This window comes from Argentina anserina, chromosome 5 (assembly GCF_933775445.1).
Source record: "Argentina anserina chromosome 5, drPotAnse1.1, whole genome shotgun sequence".
Taxonomy (NCBI): domain Eukaryota; kingdom Viridiplantae; phylum Streptophyta; class Magnoliopsida; order Rosales; family Rosaceae; genus Argentina; species Argentina anserina.
In genome coordinates, this window is record NC_065876.1 from 8,674,118 (window position 1) to 8,697,032 (window position 22,915).

Sequence of the window (22,915 nt, forward strand, 5' to 3'; positions counted from 1 at the left end):
AGTAAATTAATGAGGTGGGCAGCCAGTGTTGTCGTCTCCCGTTTCAAGTATTTGCCTCCGCCTTCAGGGTTTGAGGTCCATTTGCATTTCATACATGGATGCATTTTTTATACATCTTAAATTCTGCAGTTGACAGTTAATATTATATTTGTACTTCATTCACAATACAATGATGGCCGCGGTAGAATCAATCTACAACAACATGCATGTAACATGTTCACCGTACCTGTAAAGATCTCACATTGAATCAATCTCCCGTATCAAAATCATAAAATCAATCCCGGCCCAATCCTTGGTTTAAGTTTCTAATCACAATCAACTTAATTTAATTAGCATCTTCGCTCCATGGATTTTCAGATTCAATTCGATCATGAGATGCTCACATGCTACTAACGTCAGTTCAATGTAAGTGCAAAATCAAATCCGATGTATTCCACTCCGACCACCCAATTCTGAGTTGTTGTCTCTCCCGTAAACGATTCAGACCCCATATAATACCAACAATGATTACTCCTCTGTAATTATCATCTGATACATTCCGATGGGATCTGTCAAGCTCAGTAAAATCCTTTAAATTAATTTTAATCCCCATAATGCCCAAACCCATCTCCAAAAATCCCATCCGCATCCCAAAACGTTAAAATAAAGATCCGACATTTCTGTGAACCAAATACGACGAGGACTCTCCTGGCGCCGATCACTCACGCACGCGTATATATAAATTCAACCTCTTTCTTTTTCACCCCAAAACCAAATCCTCGTATTTCCTCTCCATTTCTCGAAACACGCCACGTCGTTTTTTCCGCGGTGGTTGCTCTCCCTCTCCTCCCCGCTCAGCTCAGCTCCGCCTCTGGACTACTCTCTCTGTTCGTTGATGGTCATCTAAATCCCTGAATTCCGCTCCGGTGAGTCCGATTCTGACGTCATCCTCACATATATATCTTTCGATTCTTTATCGGACTCGCGCTTCGTTTCGGTCGCCGGAGTAGTGCAGTGCGGCAACCGGAATGAGATTCCGAGCCGCGGGATTGAGATTCTGCGAGCTCTGCATGAATCTCCGGATCGGTTTTTCGACCTCCGGCCATGAGTTTTATGCATGATTATTAGGAGTTTTTAAGAGATGATTATTATTTTAGTCTCTTCAACATTTTTCATTGTCAAAAATTTTGTTGTGGATAAGATGAGTGTGTTTTTGATATCTCTGTGAGCTTACATGCTTGGTATTTTAGTAATTTTACGAGTGGAGCCTATGATTGTTGGTGTGGACTTGGTCTAATTGGGTGGTTTCTGATAATAGAGTGTGTGAATTATTGAAAGGTTGGGCAAAAGAGGATGAGTCTTGCTTACTCTTTTTTTTTTACTGAGATCAGGTTATATATGATAGTAAAACTTTGAATTAGAATGAAAAAAATGGGAATTTTGCTTTGGAATGATGTGTGTGTATACTTGATCGGCGTATCGCTTGGATTGTCGTCATTCCTCTGCTGAGGCAAGAACTGGTAGTTGTTATAAGGAATTACTCTGGTGCCAGGTTGGATACTGTAAATTGATAGTATGTTGTGTCATACAAGCGTTCTTTTTTGTTGCATTGGATGTATATATTTGAGTTTGGAAAATATTGCTTTTGTTTCTCCTTTTGATGTTGCCATGTGTTTTGCTTCATTCTTGCTGATGTGCTGTTAACATTGTAGTGAAAAATGGTTGCCTTTGGGAAAAAGCTGAAGGAAAGACGAATTGAAGAATGGAAGGGGTATGTTTTTTTTTTCTGTTTTTATTGTTTTTTTTAATATACGGCTGCTAGAATTAGAGACATTGGCAGATATCTTGGCATTTGCTCTTGTGTGATGGTAAGACAGTAAAAGAAGGGGCTATGAAGAGAAATGATATTTGACCCTTTTTCGTTCATTTAGTCATGGTACATTTTGTTTGGCTCTTTGAATGATCGTCTTCTAATCAGTATTATTTTGTCTTCTAATATAAATAAGTGATGCATTTTGTTGACTGGTGGTGAAATGATAATGGTGTCTTGAGATGAATGTTGATTCGTCATACCTAGTCTCCTCACTGAATCTGCACAAAGATATCATTTTGTGGTGTGGATATGATAATCTGCATGAAAAGTTGGATTTTGAGTCGACATCATTTTGTTCTCGCTAAGATATCATCTTTATCTTTAGTTATTTCTTTAGTCAAAAGATCAGCAACTGAGGGAGAAATTTTAGATGGCATTACAGATTACCCGGCCCTGTGTCCAGATGTCAAACAACTACTATTTGATACATAGTATTGCAGAATAAAAGCATTCATATAATAAGAAACAAACACAGTGGAAAAGAGCTCTTTGTTCTACATGTCTGTCAACAATCCCTTTTTACAGAATTTCCTTAGTTCTATGTTGTGCATATAGAGCATTAAGAGCAGTATCTACATCCTTATTAATAGTTTTGTATGTCTATCACTCACTGCCATTTTACAATATTTCCTTGATTCTCTATTTTCATGTGTATGATGGGGTACTCATATACTGCTTCAATTTCTCACAGGTATTACATCAACTACAAACTGATGAAGAAAAAAGTGAAACGCTACGCTCAACAAATCAAAGAAGGAACACTAGATAGGCGCCATGTCCTGAAGGATTTTTCAATAATGCTAGATAACCAGGTTTGTAGTCGCCTATCGTTGCTCATCAATTTCCTGGACAATCTGAGTTTTACTGTTATGTATGGGAGGTATATAATCAACTTGTTTTACTTCTCTTTTTATAATATCAGATAGAGAAGATCGTTCTTTTCATGTTGGAACAACAAGGGTTACTTGCTAGCAGGATAGCCAAGCTTGGAGAACGACATGATACTCTTCAACAACAACCTGATATTTCCCAAATAATTGAACTACGAGAAGCTTACAGACAAGTGGGGCGGGATCTTCTGAAGCTTCTATTTTTTGTTGAGATAAATGCTATTGGCCTGCGTAAGATACTGAAGAAGTTTGATAAACGTTTTGGGTATAGGTTCACTGATTACTACGTTAAAACTCGTGCTAATCATCCTTACTCACAGCTGCAACAAGTCTTTAAGCATGTGGTACTATGTTCATACCAGAGGCTTTCTCCTTCCCTATGTCATTTTAGAGATTTTAAAACTTGAAAGGCTAGATGAATTTTGCTGTTTCCTATCATATATATTCTGAGTGCAATGTTAAAGCTTCAAATATCAGATCAGGGGAAAAAAAACCAGAATACATAGATTGTCAGCATATAAATAGCAATTGCGTACTCTCAACGAAATGATATGTATCTGCTTGATACCTTCTGCAGGGGGTAGGGGCTGTTGTGGGAGCTGTCTCTCGAAATCTTCATGAACTTCAGGACCGACAAGGAAGCTACTTATCAATATATGATCAACCTTCTCTTCCTCTCCAGGTTTCTCTAATGATTGATGCTCTCTGAGCTTTCTTTTGTCTATATGTATTTCTGCATGGGTTGATATTATTGTTTCAGCTGGAAGCAATCAAGCTGCTTGTGATGTATAGTAATGTCTTTTAGATTTCATATGCAGGATCCTGTTGTTGATTCTATTAAAGCAGCTGTGGACAGGTTAACTCATTCAACAAACTTCCTTAGCTTTTTGGGACAACATGCACTCATTTTGCAAGAAGAGTTCCCTACTCCGGTTGAGGAACAAGCTGATGATCAGAGATACCATTTTAATTCGCTTCTCTTGAACTTGGCAAATACATTTCTTTATATGGTCAATACATACATCATTGTTCCGACGGCAGATGACTACTCCCTTAGCCTTGGAGCTGCAGCAACAGTGTGTGGTGTTGTGATCGGAGCAATGGCTGTTGCACAGGTGTTTTCTTCAGTGTACTTTAGTGCATGGTCAAATAAATCTTACTTCAAGCCTCTTGTATTTAGCAGTATTGTTCTTTTTGCGGGAAATGTCTTGTATGCGATGGCCTATGATCTGAATTCAATATGGGTACTATTGATTGGTCGTCTACTCTGTGGGTATGTTTTTCTAGTACTTCTTTGTTTCATTTTTCTTTTGGATAGACAATATATTCCATTCAGGGTTGTCAGTCAGGAAGTTTTAAATCTGTTCAGTTTTGCAATATTCTGGATGCTCATCTCAATCACCATGTAGCATATTTTTCCAGCACTACAGCCCTCTACTCTTTGACATTTAAGTTAGCACCTTCGAAGACTTTTGTTCTAGGTTAGACTTGGATTGAACTTGGTGATAGGCCAAAATTTGAGGTGTAAAAGATGGCTTGTTTCTCCTGAAATTTAGCACTACTATAATTTAAAATGAGTTTTAAAAAGGTTGAAAGACTTAATCTACTACTAATAATTTAAAAAGAGACTTACAAATGTTGAAAGACTTAACCCTCCCCTCTTGGTTTTGTATATAGTGGGGAACAGAATTTACCAAGAGATGGTGGTGGGTAAACTTTCATTTTGCTTGCTATTATGAGCACAGCTGGATCTGTTACTACTTACTAGTAAAGGAACTACTACCATTTGCTTTTCTGCCTAGGATAAATAAGTATTGGATGCTTGTGCTGTATACCTGACTTAATGCTCATGTATATTATGCAAATAAATGTGTTTTAATTTGAGGATGCAGTTTAAATTATGAGGTGGGAATAGTGTAAATGTGTAATGCAACAATATTCTGAAGCTCATTTATAAATGCATTATGTTTTGAGGATATAGTTTAAACTTTGAGGTGGGAATAGTGTAAAAGAATAATATTTTGAAGCTTATCTCTTCTATCTCATTAGACAAACTGATGAATTTCTGCATTCTACTCATCAGATTTGGTTCTGCTCGAGCTGTAAACCGGCGTTATATCAGTGATTGTGTACCACTTAGAATCCGCATGCAGGCATCAGCTGGTTTTGTTAGTGCTAGTGCCCTTGGAATGGCATGTGGTCCTGCAATTGCTGGCTTGCTTCAAGTTGATTTCAAGATTTACATGCTTACATTCAATCAAAACACTCTTCCTGGCTGGGTTATGGCTGTAGCTTGGCTTCTATACTTGGTATGGCTTTGCATCTCATTCAAAGAACCTGTACGTGACGATGAAGAGACCCCTGTGGAACCGAATAGAGGTATGTTCCTTAAGTGGTTGGTTAAGTGAACATATATCTTTTAGTCCTTTTAGTATATTTCAAGCTTCTTATAAGGCATTAGATTTACTCTAATTTGACCCTGGATCCCATTTGACAGGAAAAGCAGAAAATGATACACTCGAGAAAGGTCTTCAAAAACCATTACTCATTGCTTCTGAAAACAATAATGAAGATGAAGATGATGATCTTGATGAAAGCGAAGAAGCCGGGGATGAGTCTCGCAGACCAGCTACTTCAATTGGATCAGCGTATCGACTACTTACACCCTCGGTGAAGGTATTTTTCTGATTAAAAATTTCATATGAGCTTCCCAACATTATAATGCCTTTAGATCTTGTGCTTATCAGTAGTTAGTGTAGCAAAATCTATTGACTTGGATCTCTGCAAAACTAAACATAAAAATTAATGATGCATGGACAATTGTCAAGAAGTTCAGTCAGGGAACCAAATGAATTGGTCAATGTAGTGTTGCTGTACACTTACGTATAAAATGTACAATAATAAAAACTTCTACAGTGATGATTTTGTAGCATTTGCATTATGGCAAGAATCAGAGAATCTGCTCATTTTTATTTAGTAGGAAATGCCTCATTTGACTTGGAATTGGTTGTGGATGTGTGATAGACCGATAGAGTTCTTATCTGACTTGTTTTACTTGATATAACCAAATATTGCAGATATATACAGGATAACTGATATCATCTAGTTTTTTTTTTTGAGGACGGGAAAATTCCCGACTAGTTTTATATTTTAAAACAGTGAATTTCAGATTCTAAATCTTTGAAATAATTTTGAGCTTATCCTTGCCAATTTCGGGATGTTTTCATCAGGTTCAATTATTGATATATTTCATGCTCAAGTATGCGATGGAGATTTTGCTTTCAGAATCTAGTGTTGTTACCACATACTATTTCGGTTGGTCTACTAGCTCAGTTGCAATTTTTCTTGCTTCTCTTGGGCTTACGGTTCTCCCGGTTAATATATTGGTTGGGAGCTACATCAGCAACATGTTTGAAGACAGGTAATTTCATAAGAGAATGCTTTCAATGATGCTCATTTATAATTTGTTAGTTGAAAGCTCCATAAATATTCTACTGCTTACTGATGGATTTGATCGTTTGTTGACCCAATTGCAGGCAAATTTTATTGGCATCTGAAATATTGGTTTTCATAGGCATAGTTTTAAGCTTCAACGTAATAATTCCATACACTGCGGCACAGTATGTAGTCTCAGGACTTATCATGTTTGTTTCGGCTGAAGTACTTGAAGGTGATTTCATATTTTATTAAATTTCTCTTATTTATCATAATTTTGATTCCTAGGTAGGATCACATAGTAGGACTTATTTACCATACCGTTCAAGGAGCTCCACAGATTTATAGATTAGATGACCAGCAGTTTTTCCTTAAATAAAAGAATAATTTGAACTTCCTTTGTCTAAATGGCAACTGGATCTCACCGAATGGTAATGTCAGTAGTTGACGCATTCTAATGTCGTGCAGATGAACAAAAACTCATATCATAATCTATCATATGCAGGTGTGAACTTGTCACTTCTATCTAGGGTCATGTCATCTAGGCTTTCCCGTGGAACGTACAATGGGGGGTTACTTTCAACAGAAGCTGGGACTCTCGCTCGAGTAGTTGCAGATGGCACCATTACTTTGGCTGGATACTTGGGGGACAGTAAGCTCTTGAATGTTACATTACTTCCTTCCCTCGTCATTTGCATCACATCCATTGTTGCCACCTGCTATACCTACAACTCTCTCTATTGATCTACACATGTTGTAGCTTGTATCAAAAGTGCTCATGATCCCTTGGCAATTCAAGTCGATTCATTTTTGGAACTTAAAATGTGTAGCGTCGTTAGTGGTGTATATGTTTAGAAACTAGGTCAGGTGAATAACCTTGTATAAACTTTCTTCTATACAATTGATTCTGCTCATTTTTATTATACTTTTCTTTTTGGGTGAGTAGACCCATTGCTTCACTGGGTAACTACCTGAAGAAGTGGAGTAAAACCTAGTCATATACAATCAATTGATATACTCGCTGATGAATGACGGTTGAACCGTTGAAGTGTAGTGAAAGTCCACTCCAACTCGGATCTAATAAATCCCACTAAAATCAATGATACAAATCAGATTTCACCTTCCAATAAGTAGATGATTTTTCGACAATATTCACACTAGTTTATCTTCATCATCTTTCAACCTCAACAAGTTGCCAGTCCCCGAAGGAAGAGAGCTTTGCCGCCCAGTAGCACTGAAGCCTAAACCCATTGGACTAAGAAGGACCAGTTGCTCCTGAGTTTGATCAATGGAAGCTTATCTGAGGACCTACTACTCAGACATGTCGTAGGTTGCACAAGTGGAAGAGCTCTATGGTTGATCTTTGAAGACCTATTTGCTAAAGCATCGCCTCGAAAACCAAATTCCACTAAATTCTAAATTCTAATCACGAAATCAAATTTAACGAGCTAATTTTTTGAATGGATTTAACGTGCTATTTAGAGCAGACGAAAAGACAAAATAAAAAAAGAACAATTCCTAAGATGAAAAATGAAAAGATAGCTTAATACTTCCATGTTCCAACCCTCCCAGAAGGAAGGCGGCATCGAACTGAGGTTAGGAAACTCTCGTATAAGTTGGTGCAATAAAGTATTTTTCTTCTAACAAAAAAAAGAAGATTATGTCACATACATATCTAACAAATTGTGACGATTTTTCTGATAGTGACGCAATGTAGCTTTTATATGCAACACATCTATTTGTGTTTGATACATATTAGTGAGGCGGGTTGGGACGGGCGATTAGTCAACCAATCATACGAATGGGTTGAGCAGCTCGTGCCATTTCGCCCGCCAGTCCAACTGTCCAAGGGTGGCAGTCTGCCCTCCGTGACGGTTTGTTGGAAGCCGGTGTATGTAATAACCCTAGTTTTCAAATGATATTTGGTTTGATTTGAATTCTATAAAGTTGTGAAATTTAATTAGAATGAATGTGATTGTTTGCGACGTTATGAAACGAAAAACGGAAACGTTCTCGGACCGTTTAATTCGAAAAACGTGACGTTACCGCAACATATATATCGAATTTTATTCCGTCGCTCGGTTGCGAAAACTTTCTTCACGAAAGTTGTAGAGCTCATTGATACGAGTTCGTGAGTATGTGACGCGTTCTAATCGGACGTCGGACGTGGAAGTTATTAATGTCAGAAGTTAGTTTCCGATTTTGGAAACGAGTATAAAAATGATATTTTTGTGATTAGGGTTTCCATTTCAGGAAACCCATTCTCTCTCTTCTCTCCGCCTCCCTCCCTCTTTCTCTCTCCCCGAAAATCACTCTCTCCCTCCTTAGAAACTCTCTCCGTCGATCCGCCGCCTCCCGGGCGACGTGTCCCTCACCGCCGACACCAGCAGCCTCGCAAGCTCGATGCAGTCCTCCTCCAAGCAAGCCACGGTCTCCAGCGCCGCCGTGAAGCTTCGACGCGACTTGCAAGAACCGAACCCAGTCGGTCCGAACTCTCCGACGAGCTCCGGCGCTCCCAAGGCCCGGAATAGGTGAGGTTTCTATATAATCGGATGTTGTGATGCTTGTTGTGTGAATTTGAGTTATTTTTGGTTGGATTGACGGAGGTTTAAAGGGGATCGGAGGAGGAGGGATTTGGGGGAGATGCCGCCGTTTTGGGTGGCGCGTATGGGTGCGTGGAGGAGGTAGGAGACGGCGTGAGGCCGTGGGGAGGAAGAGAGAAGGAAGAGGGAAGGAAGAGGGAGAGATTGGGCACGGCGGTGGCGTGATACGCGCCGTGTTTGGTGTCGGCGCGTGTGCCCCACGCGCTGCCACAGTGAGTGGCGCGTGAGCGCAACGCGCGGCCTGCCGGAGGTGGCGCGTGCACCCCATGCGCTGCCACGTGCGGCGGCGTGTGAACAGTATTTCCGAAGAGTAATTTTGTAATTTATTTTTACGTACAGTAAATGTAAAAATGTGATTTACGTACGGTAAATGTAAATTTTATTTACGTACAGTAAATGTAAATTTTTGTTTACGTACGGTAAATGTAAATGTAAATTACTTTTAGTAAATGTAAAAAAGTAATTTTGGAAGAGTAATTCAGTAATTATTATTTACTGAGACAATACGTACATTTGAATAGTATTTATACATACATAAATACGTAAACAATATGTACTCGTACATAAATATGTATTGGATGTGTATTTGTACAGTAATACATGAATAGTAAATACATGAATAGTACACAGTGAATAGTACTCAGTGAACAGTGAATTCGTAAAACCGAAAATTGCTGAACAGTAACAGATTATTACTGTTTCGGCATTTAAAGATTTACGAAACGATTCTAAATTCTTTTCTTATCCTTTCAAGGTGATCGATAAATCAAGGAAATGAATTATCTTAGGAAATTGCGGAATTACGCTCGAGTTGATAAGGTGAGTAAAATCTCACATATTTATGAATCTACCCTTTGTGAGATTCAAGATTTTTGCAAGAGTTTTTAATATTGAATTATGACACGTATACGATATAATGGATTACATATATATTGTATAAATTGTAATAAGTACATATATATATAGTTCGCTATATTATATACTATTATGAATTCAATATGAATTTGTCACTTTGATGACGATAATTATATATTGAGCAGGTGATTTAATTTGTACAATATGAGGTGTGATTATTGTACGTGGTTTTGACATAGTGTTTGTTAAACGTTTTGTCTTCGGACGTGTTTATGAAATATGACATGTATATGATATAACGGATTATATATATATATTGTATAAATGGTAAATAGGTACATATATATATAGTTTGCTATATAATATACTGTTATGATTTTATCGTGATGACGTCATTTTGATGACGAGATTTATATATCGAGCATGTGATTTTGATTTGTATAATATGAGGTGAGATTATTGTACGTGATTTTAACATGGAGATTGTTAAAATGTTGATTTGTCTTCAGACTTGATTTTGGTACAATATGAGGTGTGATTATTGTACGTGTTTGGCAAGTCGGAACCTAGCCTTTGGCCGGGCGAAAGTTACGATACAGTTAGAGCTCTAGTCTGTCTGCCGGAGTACTGCATGAGAGGTAACAGGTGGTTATCTGCTCATGAGTACTCATATTGTTTTGATGTTGGGTAGCAGGTGGTTACCCAACATCGGCGGTGTACTACGTGAGGGGTAACAGATGTGTACCAGCGTTCATTAGTACCCGTATTATAAATGTATTTGGGTAACCAGAAGAGTTGCTCGATTTCTCATGAGCACTTTCATTTCATATATTTTTGGGACAACCAGATGGGCCGTCCATTGACTCATGAGTACATTTATATTGTTGTGTTGTGGATTTTCGTATATATTGATATGCGAGTTATATTATCATTTTACTCATACGAGCTATAAACTTACCGGGTTTGTGTTTACAATCCCGGTGCACCAATTCGATGGTGTAGGGGATAATTCCGCAGATGTTGATTAGTGGGGATTGAGAGACGACTCCGGAGACTCGAAGTTGTTCATTACCCCGCTTGTGGTGAGGTTTCTATTGCAGAATTGTGTGTGAGAACTTGTGAGGATTTATTTGTGAGTTTTGTAAGAGATTATGAGGATTATTACATTTCCACTTTATGTAATGTTGAATCATAAATTTAGTTTGTAATAATTGGTTTTCTGAGTTGTATTGAGAACTCAGTGATGATCCGCTGTGCATTTATAATAATTTCGATCCGTTGAGATTGTTTTAGTGTTGTACGACTTTAATATTTTGAGTTTTTATGCTCGAAATTTTAGGATTGTTACAGTGTATTACCAAACAACGGATTCACCTACGATCATATGTATGGGACCAAAGTTGGAGGAACCATTTTTGATGATGAGGGGCACAGACACACCGCTGCCGACTTACTAGCGTATGCCAATTCCATAAGATCTTGTTCAGAAAAAGAGGTACATCATTCATCTCTTCCCTTCGTTATCGACACTTGATTAGTAAAAACTGTTGCTATTTGATATGTACCTTTTTTTGGGTGAAAAATAAAAACCGTGAGCAGGAAATGTAAGGCCATTGGCCGTTGGTGTGGCGTTTACATGCATCTGGAGCTAATCACAGAGCATACCTCAAAGAAGGTTCCGGAAACGAGATCACAATATCAGCTGGGGCAATTGGAAGCCCACAGATCTTGATGTTGAGTGGAGTAGGCCCTGAAGAGGACCGTAAGTGCTCACAACATCACCGTCGTGCTGAACCAACCCATGGTTGGCCAAGGAATGTCAGATAACCCCATGAATGCCATTTTTGTGCCTTCACCGAGCCCCGCCGATCGAGTTGTCGCTCATCCAAGTCGTCGGCATAACCCACTTCGGTAGCTACATTGAAGCTGCCGGAGGTGTAAACTTCTCTGCAAGAAACTATGGAATGCTCTCTCCTAAGGTATTCAATATTTGTGTCCAAATCATACCTTAGGTCATATCCGAAGCAATTAACGCACGTGCATTCGATAAATGGTTGTAGTTAATTTTTTAATCTCACATATTTGCAGATTGGCCAGCTCTCCACATTGCCACCAAAGCAGAGGACGCCGGAAGCGCTAGCTAAAGCTCTGGAATTTATGAGCAGTCTTGATGAAGCAGCCTTTAGGGGAGGCTTCATCCTTGAGAAGATCTTAGGTCCAGTTTCCTCAGGCCATTTGGAAAAGCTCCAGACCCTAAACCCTAACGACAACCCCTCTGTCACCTTCAACTACTTCCAAGATCCCCTAGACTTGAAGAGATGTGTCCAAGGCCTTCAAACCATAGAGAAGTTGGTTGAATCAAAGGCATTCTCCAAATTCAGATTCGACGACATGTCAATACCAACTATGCTTAATATGACAGCCCGAGCCCCCAACAATTTGCTCCCTAAACACGAGAATTCCACAAGGTCTCTGGAACAGTTCTGTAAGGACACTGTGATGACCATCTGGCATTACCATGGTCCATGGAGGATGCCAAGTTGGGAGAGTTGTTGATCAGCAATACAAGATTCTTGGTGTTGATGCTCTTCGGGTCATGGATGGCTCCACGTTTAACTACTCACCTGGGACTAATCCACAAGACACTGTCATGATGCTTGGAAGGTACGTAACTAATTTTACTACTATGTTACTAATAGTTAGAAAGGCCTTATTGAGTTAACTGATCTGTGTGGTGATTTCCATATCACACGGTGTAGGTACATGGGACGGACAATACTGAATGAGAGACTCGCTACTGATGAATCAAGGTGACGAACAATGGTGATCGTGTCATGAGGGTGGCGTGTATGCACGTGCCCTACATATTAATCTGTAACTATTTATACGTACAAACTCAAAATAGTATGCTTAATTAGTCCATCATCTTTCTTCAGTGTATCTATTATATATTCACATATTTCTGAATTATTGGAGTTAATTTATAATTGATGGACAACAAATAATCAGTTGCTCAATTTGATTTTTCGTGAATGTATGGAGTGGAGCTCAGCTGGTTGGGCGGTTGACTTACTGCTACGCTAATTAACTATTTAACTTGAATGGGTTGATTCTGATCGACGTTGAATTAATAATCAGGTATTCGGGTTTTGATAATAAGGATTGGTACTTTAATTTTCTGGGGTACAAAAATATCGATCAAAAGAAAAGAAGATCGATCTATATAAGAAAAACACGCATTAATCAAAGAGAATATAACACGCCATGTTATACCTCTAGGACCAGGTTTTGCGCGGCGCCGCCTGGCATGGCCTTAGTTACACTAAAGAAGAAAGCATCTCTTCTTTGGGTCGTGCCCGTTTCTTCCTTTCTTTCTCTGCATATATAATCTGTAGACCAGGAAAGTAATGGAGGTATCAGAAAGAGACGATCCATGAAAATCGAATATCAGAAAACGTAATTTAGTAACAAGCTTTTCAGATAAAAGGGAGGAGGATATATGGCATTATAGTGCATTGGAATATGTACAAGGATATCCATGGCATATGCTCCATCTATTCCTTCTACCTCATATTCCCGTTCTGGTTGATCGAACTCATGAATGGCTATATATACTGCACATCGATCACTTGCTGCATAATGCAAGTGTGATTCTGAGGAACTACCTTAATATGCATTATTTATGTAAGCGAATTAGTTATAGGGCGTCTTTCCTGTGGCAGGCAACGGTGCTTTGTTTCGATGGACCGATTAGGAATTTCGCATTATAATTGGTCTTTGTCTCTTTGATTATGTTCTGCCAAAGGAGAGTTGCCCTGCAACTGCTTCTGCTTAATGGGATTATATATCTCATGAGTACGTACTGTGTTAAAGCCTAAAGGTAATCTTTCTTGCAGAGGTATGATATATCAGAAAACTCAGAAAACAGAATATATGTGATCTAATTGTTGTTTCTTTATCATGTTACTACTTCATTTTTTTTTGGATTAGAATTACTAGTTTGTTTTTGTGTTCATAGAGTAAATGCATATTATGTGAGGGAAACAAATTTATCGCACACCCATATTATGCATACCTCATGCTCACCACACTAAGTAAATGTCAAGTGCCTATTTTCTTAACAAACTTATAACTATCATTTCCAAAAAAACAAACTTAAAACTATAGTATTATAAAATACAATTTGCATTTACTTAAGGTGGTGGGTATAATATGAGTATGATAGGGATGAGCAACAAATTTGTTTCCTTATGTGAGTGTTATATATGCATGTTTAGATAAGATAGGTTGATGCAAAATGTACGTGTAGGGCATATAATTAAAATGCAATGGACAACCTGATAAAGTAATAGATTAATGCAAAATTTAATGCCAAATTCAGCTGATGTCGACTCCAATAAATGGCAAATTTAAGAGGGTGTATTGTATTTAGATTTGTGTGGACTTATTTTAAGGAAATTGTTTTAGCGCTACAATATGGCGCCAGATTTAGCGCCATAATCCTATGTGGCATGTCACATAACCTTGTCACGTTCAGTAATTAAAATAGTCAAAAAATGTCATTTTTAAATAAAAAGACAATCATATCTATGTTAATTAAACGACTCTAGATTATTATAAAAATATAATTTTTTCTTTGTCATTTATTCTTATTTTTTCATTATGATAATGCTTTCAAAATATAATTAATTTTTTAATATATTTTACAAAAGTATGCTTATATATATATATATTTGTTTGTGTGCGGGCGCAAAACTTATTTTCAAAATAAAATTATTTCATCCGCGAAAAATAAAGACGTGTGTGTGCGAACAATATATTTTAAAATAAAATTATTTTATCCTAAATAATTTTGTTAGAGATTTTTAATTCGATAGAGAATATATATATATATATATATATATATATATATATATATATATATATGGTAATTGTCGGCCATAAATGATAATTTTTGGCCAATATTAATTTTCATGGAAAACATAATTTGTTACCTTACATGTCCCATAAAATCTAATAAATTGTTATAAGATTATAATGTTGTTTACATCACTTGTAAGGTAACTTTTTGAACAAATATTGTACATCTTTCAGGATGAAATAATTATGTATTATTGAATGATATGGGGGTCTATATATAGGCATTACAAAACCACAATCCCGTAGGATTTGGAGTCCTAATCTATTACGGAGATGCTAATCTATCTCCTAACAGGAAACCTATTAGGCTAAGACATACACAAGGGTAGAATAGTAATTCTCCCGGAACACTCCCCCTTGTGTCGCATGCCTAGGTTGCATGGTGCACACATCGTTGCCTCGGTAAAAACCTTGTCAAGCAAAAAAAAACCTCTTGGGTAAAAAAAAAAGCTTGATCGAAGGGAAAAAGAGCACAACACACCGTCTACATTTGATAGCATCATATGAGGTAGACTCCCCCTGAAGTCTACGAAACAACTCCCCCTGATTAGTGCCATAATCATGGAGTACAAAGAACAACGTACACAACATTCATTACATGCTTCTCAAACGTAGTCTTGGGCTAATGATTAATCATTAATCTAGCCACAAATCCTTAGATCATACATGCTATACTTAGTCAAACTTAGATCTTAGGAAACAAGATTGCATAACAACTCAAAACAAGAGTTTGCAATGAAAATCAGATTCTCGGGTAGAATGACATTCACTCACTTAAACGGCCATAACTTCTTCGTCAAAATAGGTATCAGTGAACCGTAAAATGTTCTGAAAAGTAGACACCCGTGGCTTTCCAGTGACATAAGGTTTACAACCTCATCCGATCAGAGCAGTTCACAATGCTCTGTCGAAGTTGACTGACTTGCAAATTTCCGGACAGGACTGTCGTACTTTTCTAAAACGGCCATAACTCACTCAATATGATAGCTATGAACAAAAGGTTGATGTTCCTGGAAAGTAGACACATAGACCTTTCCAACGGTACCAATTTTACCATATTTCATTGAGCGAGCTGTCCTGTAGGTCTCGTTGAAGTTGACCTACGAAACTGGACAGATTCTGATTTGTCACATTTAATGTGTCTTTCGCGAAAAGAATGGGGGAATGGACCAATGAAGGACTGATTTTGGTCCAAGATGGAACCGTACGCATCCTCTACGCTACCAGTGTTGACTGCTACATCAAGGCGTACGTTGATGTTGCTGGAGCTGCTGGCGGCGTTGGTGTGGATAGGATTTGTGTTGGTTCACTAAGTGTAGAACTAAACCCATGTCAAAGAAGCAACGCAAGTCCAATGACAATGCATAGGCGCATAGTTAATCACGTCATAATGAAAGCAATAGTGTCCCAACAACACTAGCATGTATGAATGTATAGCTCATTGAATCTCTTCATCATCTATACTTAAACGGAATAGAGAATCAAGAATTAGCTTCATATGAACACATATGGGTATGAGTTCTTGCAACCGATTGTACTACGTTCTCTCGAACGTCGCAATCTGATTACATAAGCTCTCCGTGGTCTGGAGGCATTTAAAGTCCCTCGGGCACTCTCATATCTGCGTCAAGATCCCTTTACAGATATTCTATGACCACTATCATATGCTACAAATCAGTTTTCATGGACACTACTACTGATCAAGTAGCGGAAAGCAATTATGTCCATAACGAGAGAATATAACTCATCGTACTCAATACTAGGATAATGAGACAATCTTTGCGCCATAAGTCCTTCATATATTGCATGACTTCATCTTTCTCATTACACTTACGAACAACGACCAACATAACAAGTCTAGTTCAGCCTGTATTGATTCTTTCCACTTCGGTCAAGTTGCTCATCGTTGATGCTTTACAACGGAATAAGAGCATAAGCGAATACATCATCAATCATGGGAGATCAATACATTAAACACACACACGCGCTGTATACGATCAATTCGTGAGATTTCTATTCTTCTCTAACATCAACAAAAGGAGTTTGTAGCGTCCCACAAAAACTTAGTTGATACACATGTTTAGAGAATATCTCTTGATGATGGGCGAAATACTTGTGCCTACGCACTTCGCTTCTTTCTAGTTTTGATTCTAGAGAATAATGGTCTCCTCCTCATCTAGGCAGGAGCCAAGACCGAAGCTATGACCCTTACTAGTCCATCTTTGCGTTTGCCGCCCTTATTTTGTGGTGCAATGCCACGGGCGCCGACAACACCACAGCGTACGATGGTGTCATCGCCGGCTTCCTTCCCACTGTCAGGGATGGTGCCAACGGTGCTAGCACCAGGTCATATGAAATTCTCTCATATTCTGAGAGTTCCAACCTTACCGGCACATCACAGCATTTATGTGCGATCTCGTCACTTTCGCAATATCGGTAAAGTCATTGAGCATCGAATCTTTGACTTTCTGGACGTCGATAATGCGTTGCACATTTGCTCACTTTGAGTAGTGCGGGATCTTAATGAGACATAGTGCCACACCACGTCAATTCCTAGCGTTAAAACCGGAATGAGAGCATTCCATATCTCCCCCTAATGACGGGAAGTATGTCTCATCAAAGTAACCGTCTGCTAATATCGCAGGATAGAGATCAACGGTTGTAGATTGGAAATAGCGGACAAGTGTTGGTGATTCATAAATCATAACCAACCAGAATACTTAATCGTTTCAAGTAGACCCATTGAGATAACTACAATAGAGACACATAAACAACTTTAACCAAATATGCATTGAAGGAAAAGAACGTTGGGATCGTATCCAGTAACCATCTGGTACGCACTAAACGCTTGACAACTTGTGGGTCTAAAACGAATAAGTGTCGCTGCATGCAACATCATTACATATCTCCATGCAAAAATCGGCAGGTTAGTATCCATAACCAAGTCCGAGCTCTGCTAGATCGTGCAGTGAATGAACATGAGGAATACTATGTTCAACGACGATCCCAGTAGATATGCAAAACGAAATCATCAAAGTCGTGGAGGTGAACTCTCCAACGGTATCCAATCAAATAGATTTGAGAGGATGGGAAGGGTGGTGAGCCCTTAGTATGATGATCATAGCTAAAAACTTTAGCGAATGCAGCGTTTCTTGTGGAAAGCAAAGCGACGTGTGACCAACGCGTCGATGGTCTTAACCTATACCATAAAAATACCGAAAAATGTCCGTATTCGGTTGGATAGGGTCCACTAATGTCACCTTAAATACTTTGTAAGAATGGAATGTTCTCGGTTGGAGCCTTAGCAAATAAGGACTTTCTTGAAATCTAGCAAAAGAACAAGCTTTGCAAAATGAGCGATTGGCATCAGAGATTGTCATGGAGGCATTAGAAGACACGGGAGGCATCACAAGCTCCTGTGAAGGAGGGGATGCCGCCACCGACGGTCTTAATGCCATGGAGCCGCCGAAATAGGCAGGCTCGGCCTCACCGTGCATGGCACGGATAGGCTCGGCCTCACCGTGTGGAGCATGGGTGAGGTGGTCCTCCAATCGCTTCGTGAACATGAAAAATAGATGATAATGTGAATTTCAAAGAACTCGAATCATCATATCTTGTTCAAAATGACCAAAAATGATCATGTCAAAACCGAGAAGACAGTAAAACCGAACCCATGATTCAAAGAATCTTGAGTTACATAAACTACTGCTGCAGGTAAGCAAAACTATGTCTACAAGCTAACAAAGCTACTGTCGAAGCTTGAAAAAGATACTGTCAATGAGATCAGACAAATTTATTCCTCTTCATTCTTAACACAAATATCAAGATGAAAATCCATCATTGGCATGAATGGCCTTTAAAACTTAGCAAGGCACGAAAATATACAACACAATCTCCGCACGAGATCTGTAAAACAACTACCTGCGCCGTAGGACAATGTAGGTGGTTACGCCATTAGCAAGACACTCGATTTCACGGCGGACATTCTCAAAATGAAGATTAAGAGAGTCAACGACGCGGTGAACTTCTCTACACAATACGCCGTAGGATATTGTAAGAGATGAGATTGAAACAAATGGCAATCCCATCGAATGTATCACATGGCAATAGAACTGCATTCTTCAACTTAAGAGTTGGAAAAACATGGTATTAGAGCAGTTGAATACCAAACAATTACGGTGGAAAACCTTCCATTTGGTGCGGGTGGTCACCAATAATAATAAAATCATTTGAGCTATGAAACGACTTGGAGAAAACCGGAAAATTAACCGGAAAACCATGTCAATATAACTCAAAACCGGGTGAAATTTGGACTGGGAAAACGTGGCAGCAAGAACTGCTGAAATATGAGGAAAACATGACGAGAAACGACGGAAAAAAAAATCGTCGGAAAAACTCGTCGGAAGCCGGCGACACCGATTGCCGGAAAACTGGCCGGCGGCGGCCGGAGCTGGCCGGTATGGAGGCCGTAACTTCAGGTTCGACAGGGAACGCCGTCCGGAACCGGATGGCGGTGCCGGAAACGCTGGAAAATGGTCGGAAGACGGCGAATACGCCGGAAAACGTTCCGGAAACGTTGGAACAGTAACCGGGAAAACGACGTCAATTTTGACGTTCCGAGGTCTATTTTCCAAATTTTAAGGTTCAAAATCACAATGTAGTGCTATTGGGGTCCCATGTAACCCAAAAGCGGCCAATTTAAAAACCACGTGAGTTGCAAATGTTGACCATGCATGCTAAGCCAAGGCAAATAAAATTCTCACGAGTCAATCTTGTAAACAAGAAATACGAGAAATTTTATAGAATATGCCAATATTTAATACAACACAAACAAGCTTCCAATTCCAATAGACGACTTAAGCTAAAGTCGAGCAAGAAACATGGCAATGCCAACGTCATACTTGAAAAATAGTAAGCAGAAAACATAGTCAAAATAGATTGACTAATCAAAAGTCAGTAGCAACAAAATCTTGCATATCGGATCGGGCGGAGCCTTAGCCTGAGGCTCAAAAATGTTTGCTTACTTGAGAATGGAAGAATGTTATTTTTCCATCTCCAAAATTCCCTCAAGAATGGCATGCGTTTCTTGGATGTGGAGTATGCATCAAGGTCAACTCTGATAATACAACGTCATAGACGTTCATTAAATCACTTGAAGTGTGTCCCATAGAATTCGTTATTTTTGGGATCTTTTGTCAGCAAATAGTGCTGCTTCAGAGTAATGAATTTCAACTCAAATAAATGAGTACGTAGACCTTGGGATTATCATTTATAGACATGAGTTTAAGAAAACTCAAGCATTCAAATAACAGTCACGATGATGACACATCCATAAGAAATGAGGGTTGTATAAGTTTCAAATAATCGAACTATTCAAGTATGTAACCAGAATTAGAAGGTTGTGATGTATATGGTCACAAAATAATCGATGCATATCGGCGATTCTCATGATCGCACCCAAAACAGCGGTGCACTCAGGCGTCCACACGAAATCGATATATTCCTTTTTAAATAATAATGTGACTCCCCCAGGACCATCACACGAAAAACGTCGACCAAGAGGGGAATTATATCCCTCTTTGGTCTCATCGGCGTTATAAGAAAGGCCGGAAAAGAAGACATGAAAAAAAGGCTAATAGCGCCCGATAATTTATATATATATCTTCAAAATCAGCAACTTTAAGAAAAACATACTTGTTGGTCTGCCAAATAGACCGCATATAAGTAAATTGCTCTGCAAATCGATCGTCATGCATGAAGTTGCTTGTTGAATTCCTTTTTAGATCTTCATCCGATGACATAAAAATCTTGGGAGGATACGATCAAAATCGTATGTAGATGGCAAAATTATCGTCCATCGCGGCATGAATGTCATCACCATAGTACGACGAGCAATGATTTTTCCTATACGAGCACGTGAAATATCGTTAGAAATAAAAACGTGCCAATGAACATTTATATAATGAAATAGGAAAAAGGAAAAGAAAATATAAGATGAAGCCCAAATGGCTATTGTGCCCGGCTGCAGGTGTCGCGAGCGGGGGTGCAGGGGTCGCGAGCGGGGCTACAGGTGTCGCGAGCGTGGCTACAGGGGTCGCGAGCGAGGCTGCAGGTGTCGCGAGCGTGCGTGCAGGTGTCGCGAGCGTGCGTGCAGGTGTCGCGAGCGTGCGTGCAGGTGTCGCGAGCGTGCGTGCAAGGGCTGCGTGCGGGGCTGCATGCGGCTGCGATGCGGGGGCTGTAGGGGTGCATGCAGGGGTGATGCAGGGGCTGCGTGCGTGCGTGCAGGGGCAGCGAGCAGGGCTGCATGTGGCTGCGATGCGGGGGCTGCAGGGGTGCATGCAAGGGTGATGCAGGGGCAGTGTGCAGGGCTGCGTGCAGGGCAGTAAGGCAGAAGTTGCAGGGGCAGCAAGGCTGGCTGTGCGCAGGGATGCGGGGGTAGCAGCGGGGGTGGGGGGGTGCAACAACGGCGAGCAGGGGCTGCGCCGACGAGGAGATGCCGGAGGCCGGAGACGACGACGGCCGGCGGTGGAGAAGAGAAAAAATATCTAGGGCTCTAAAAGTTCAGGGTTTTAGGGCAACATGCTGATAACGTGTTTCAGGATGAAATAATTGTGTATTATTGAATGATATGAGGGCCTATATATAGGCATTACAAAACCACAATCCCGTAGGATTCGGAGTCCTAATCTATTACGGAGATGCTAATATATCTCCTAACAGGAAACCTATTAGGCTAAGACACACACAAGGGTAGAATAGTAATTCTCCCGGAACAGTACAATAATTTTTGAATAAATGTTAGAATGTAACTAAATCGTTTGGAGTTTAATTTCTATTTACAAAATATGGTATCTGAATTATGTCCATTAAAATATTTTTTTTAACGAAAATATTTCTTAATTTAATAATCATAATGAATAAATATTAAACAATGATAGGATTGTCTTTTTGTTTAAAATGACATTTAATGCCTATTTTAATTACTGACGTGGCTAGGTTATGTGGCATGCCACATAGGATTGTGGTGTCGAATCTGGCGCCTTATTATGGCGCCCTAGCAGTGCTCTTATTTTAATTGACAGATTTTTTTAAAAAGTTCACATACTCTTTAAAAAGTAAACAGACTTTCACAGAATTGTTAAAATTATTGATTTCAATCACAGACTTCTGGTTGATTTATACAGACTTTTATTGATTCATGAATTCCACAAATTCATATTGATCAACTTCTATAGATTTTTCAGTACTCATAAAAAATTCAAGATGCATTTTTTTTGTTAATTAAGAAAATAATGCACAATAACTTAATAATGTGCATACAATATCTCTCAATTTAGTTAATCATAAACCCACCATTCGGTGATAATTTGCTTCACTCTCAGGTGTGCATGAAGCATTTAGGATGGTCTTATGGGTTTTACGACAACTGACGCCTTGTGGGTGCTATTGAACGAGGATTTAATGTATGATAGCTAAGAAATTTTTTACAGAACAATTTTTGTTCTAAGCAAATTTATTAGTTGTGTCCATTATAATTTTTTTTATAAAGAATCTCAATTATTTATAAGAAAAAAATCCTTCAAATTTAATTTATCGACCAATAAGTATCAAAGAAATGAAAGTAATAAATTGTTTAGGAAGTTTCAAGCAAAATAAGTCGGTGTTCATGAAACATTGATATAATTATTATTCTCATTTCTTCTTATGTACTTCTTTCATCGTCATTGTTTTTATTGTTAACATTGGACATGTGTCCACATATGAGAATGAAGTTTTAATAAGAATAAAGATACAAGGTAAGAAAATAATATAAAGAAGAAGAGAACAATCATGGGATCATATGTTGAATAAATATATTGGGTTGTACGAAAAATAATTGGTAAAACAAATGCAAAAAGAAATAAACAAAAATAGTGGAGAATGAACATCTTTAAATACAATTAGAAAGTCCATGGAAAAGTCTATAAAAATCTTTGGTCTAGAGGCTAGACAATTTTTAGATTGTGGTGCGTATAATTAACACTAGAAAGTTTATGAGATTTCATGAGTTTATAATTCCATAAGTATGAATGATATTTTGAATACCCACAGACTTCTATTCATTTTAAAAAGTCATGATTGAATATCTCCAGACTTTCATGGATTCTGTAATGACTTTTAAAAATTCTAATTGAATACACTTAGATTTGTATGGATATTTAAAAGTCTGTATTGAATACACTTAGACTTTTAAATTTCATAGATATTTTAAAAAAAATCCCACTAATTCCACACACAATACACCCCGTAGTTAACTTCTCTATCAAAATATATGATAATTTGAAACTAGCTTTAAATCCGATCACTCGAAAAGTAGCAGC

General features: G+C 38.6%; 1 protein-coding gene and 1 pseudogene across 1 annotated transcript; both read left to right on the top strand.

The window, feature by feature from the left end:
- The first annotated feature begins 739 nt into the window (after positions 1-739).
- LOC126796382 (SPX domain-containing membrane protein At4g11810-like) lies at positions 740-7,115 on the top strand. Its single transcript, XM_050523202.1, has 11 exons — positions 740-905; positions 1,692-1,750; positions 2,544-2,664; positions 2,775-3,086; positions 3,320-3,424; positions 3,561-4,015; positions 4,826-5,121; positions 5,240-5,418; positions 5,973-6,163; positions 6,279-6,412; positions 6,683-7,115. Exons 2-11 carry the CDS (start codon positions 1,698-1,700, stop codon positions 6,919-6,921), a joined length of 2,085 nt encoding a protein of 694 aa, XP_050379159.1. The 5' UTR covers positions 740-905; positions 1,692-1,697; the 3' UTR covers positions 6,922-7,115.
- A 616-nt stretch (positions 7,116-7,731) lies between these two features.
- Positions 7,732-12,449, top strand: LOC126795440 (protein HOTHEAD-like; annotated as a pseudogene).
- Positions 12,450-22,915: the final 10,466 nt, after the last annotated feature.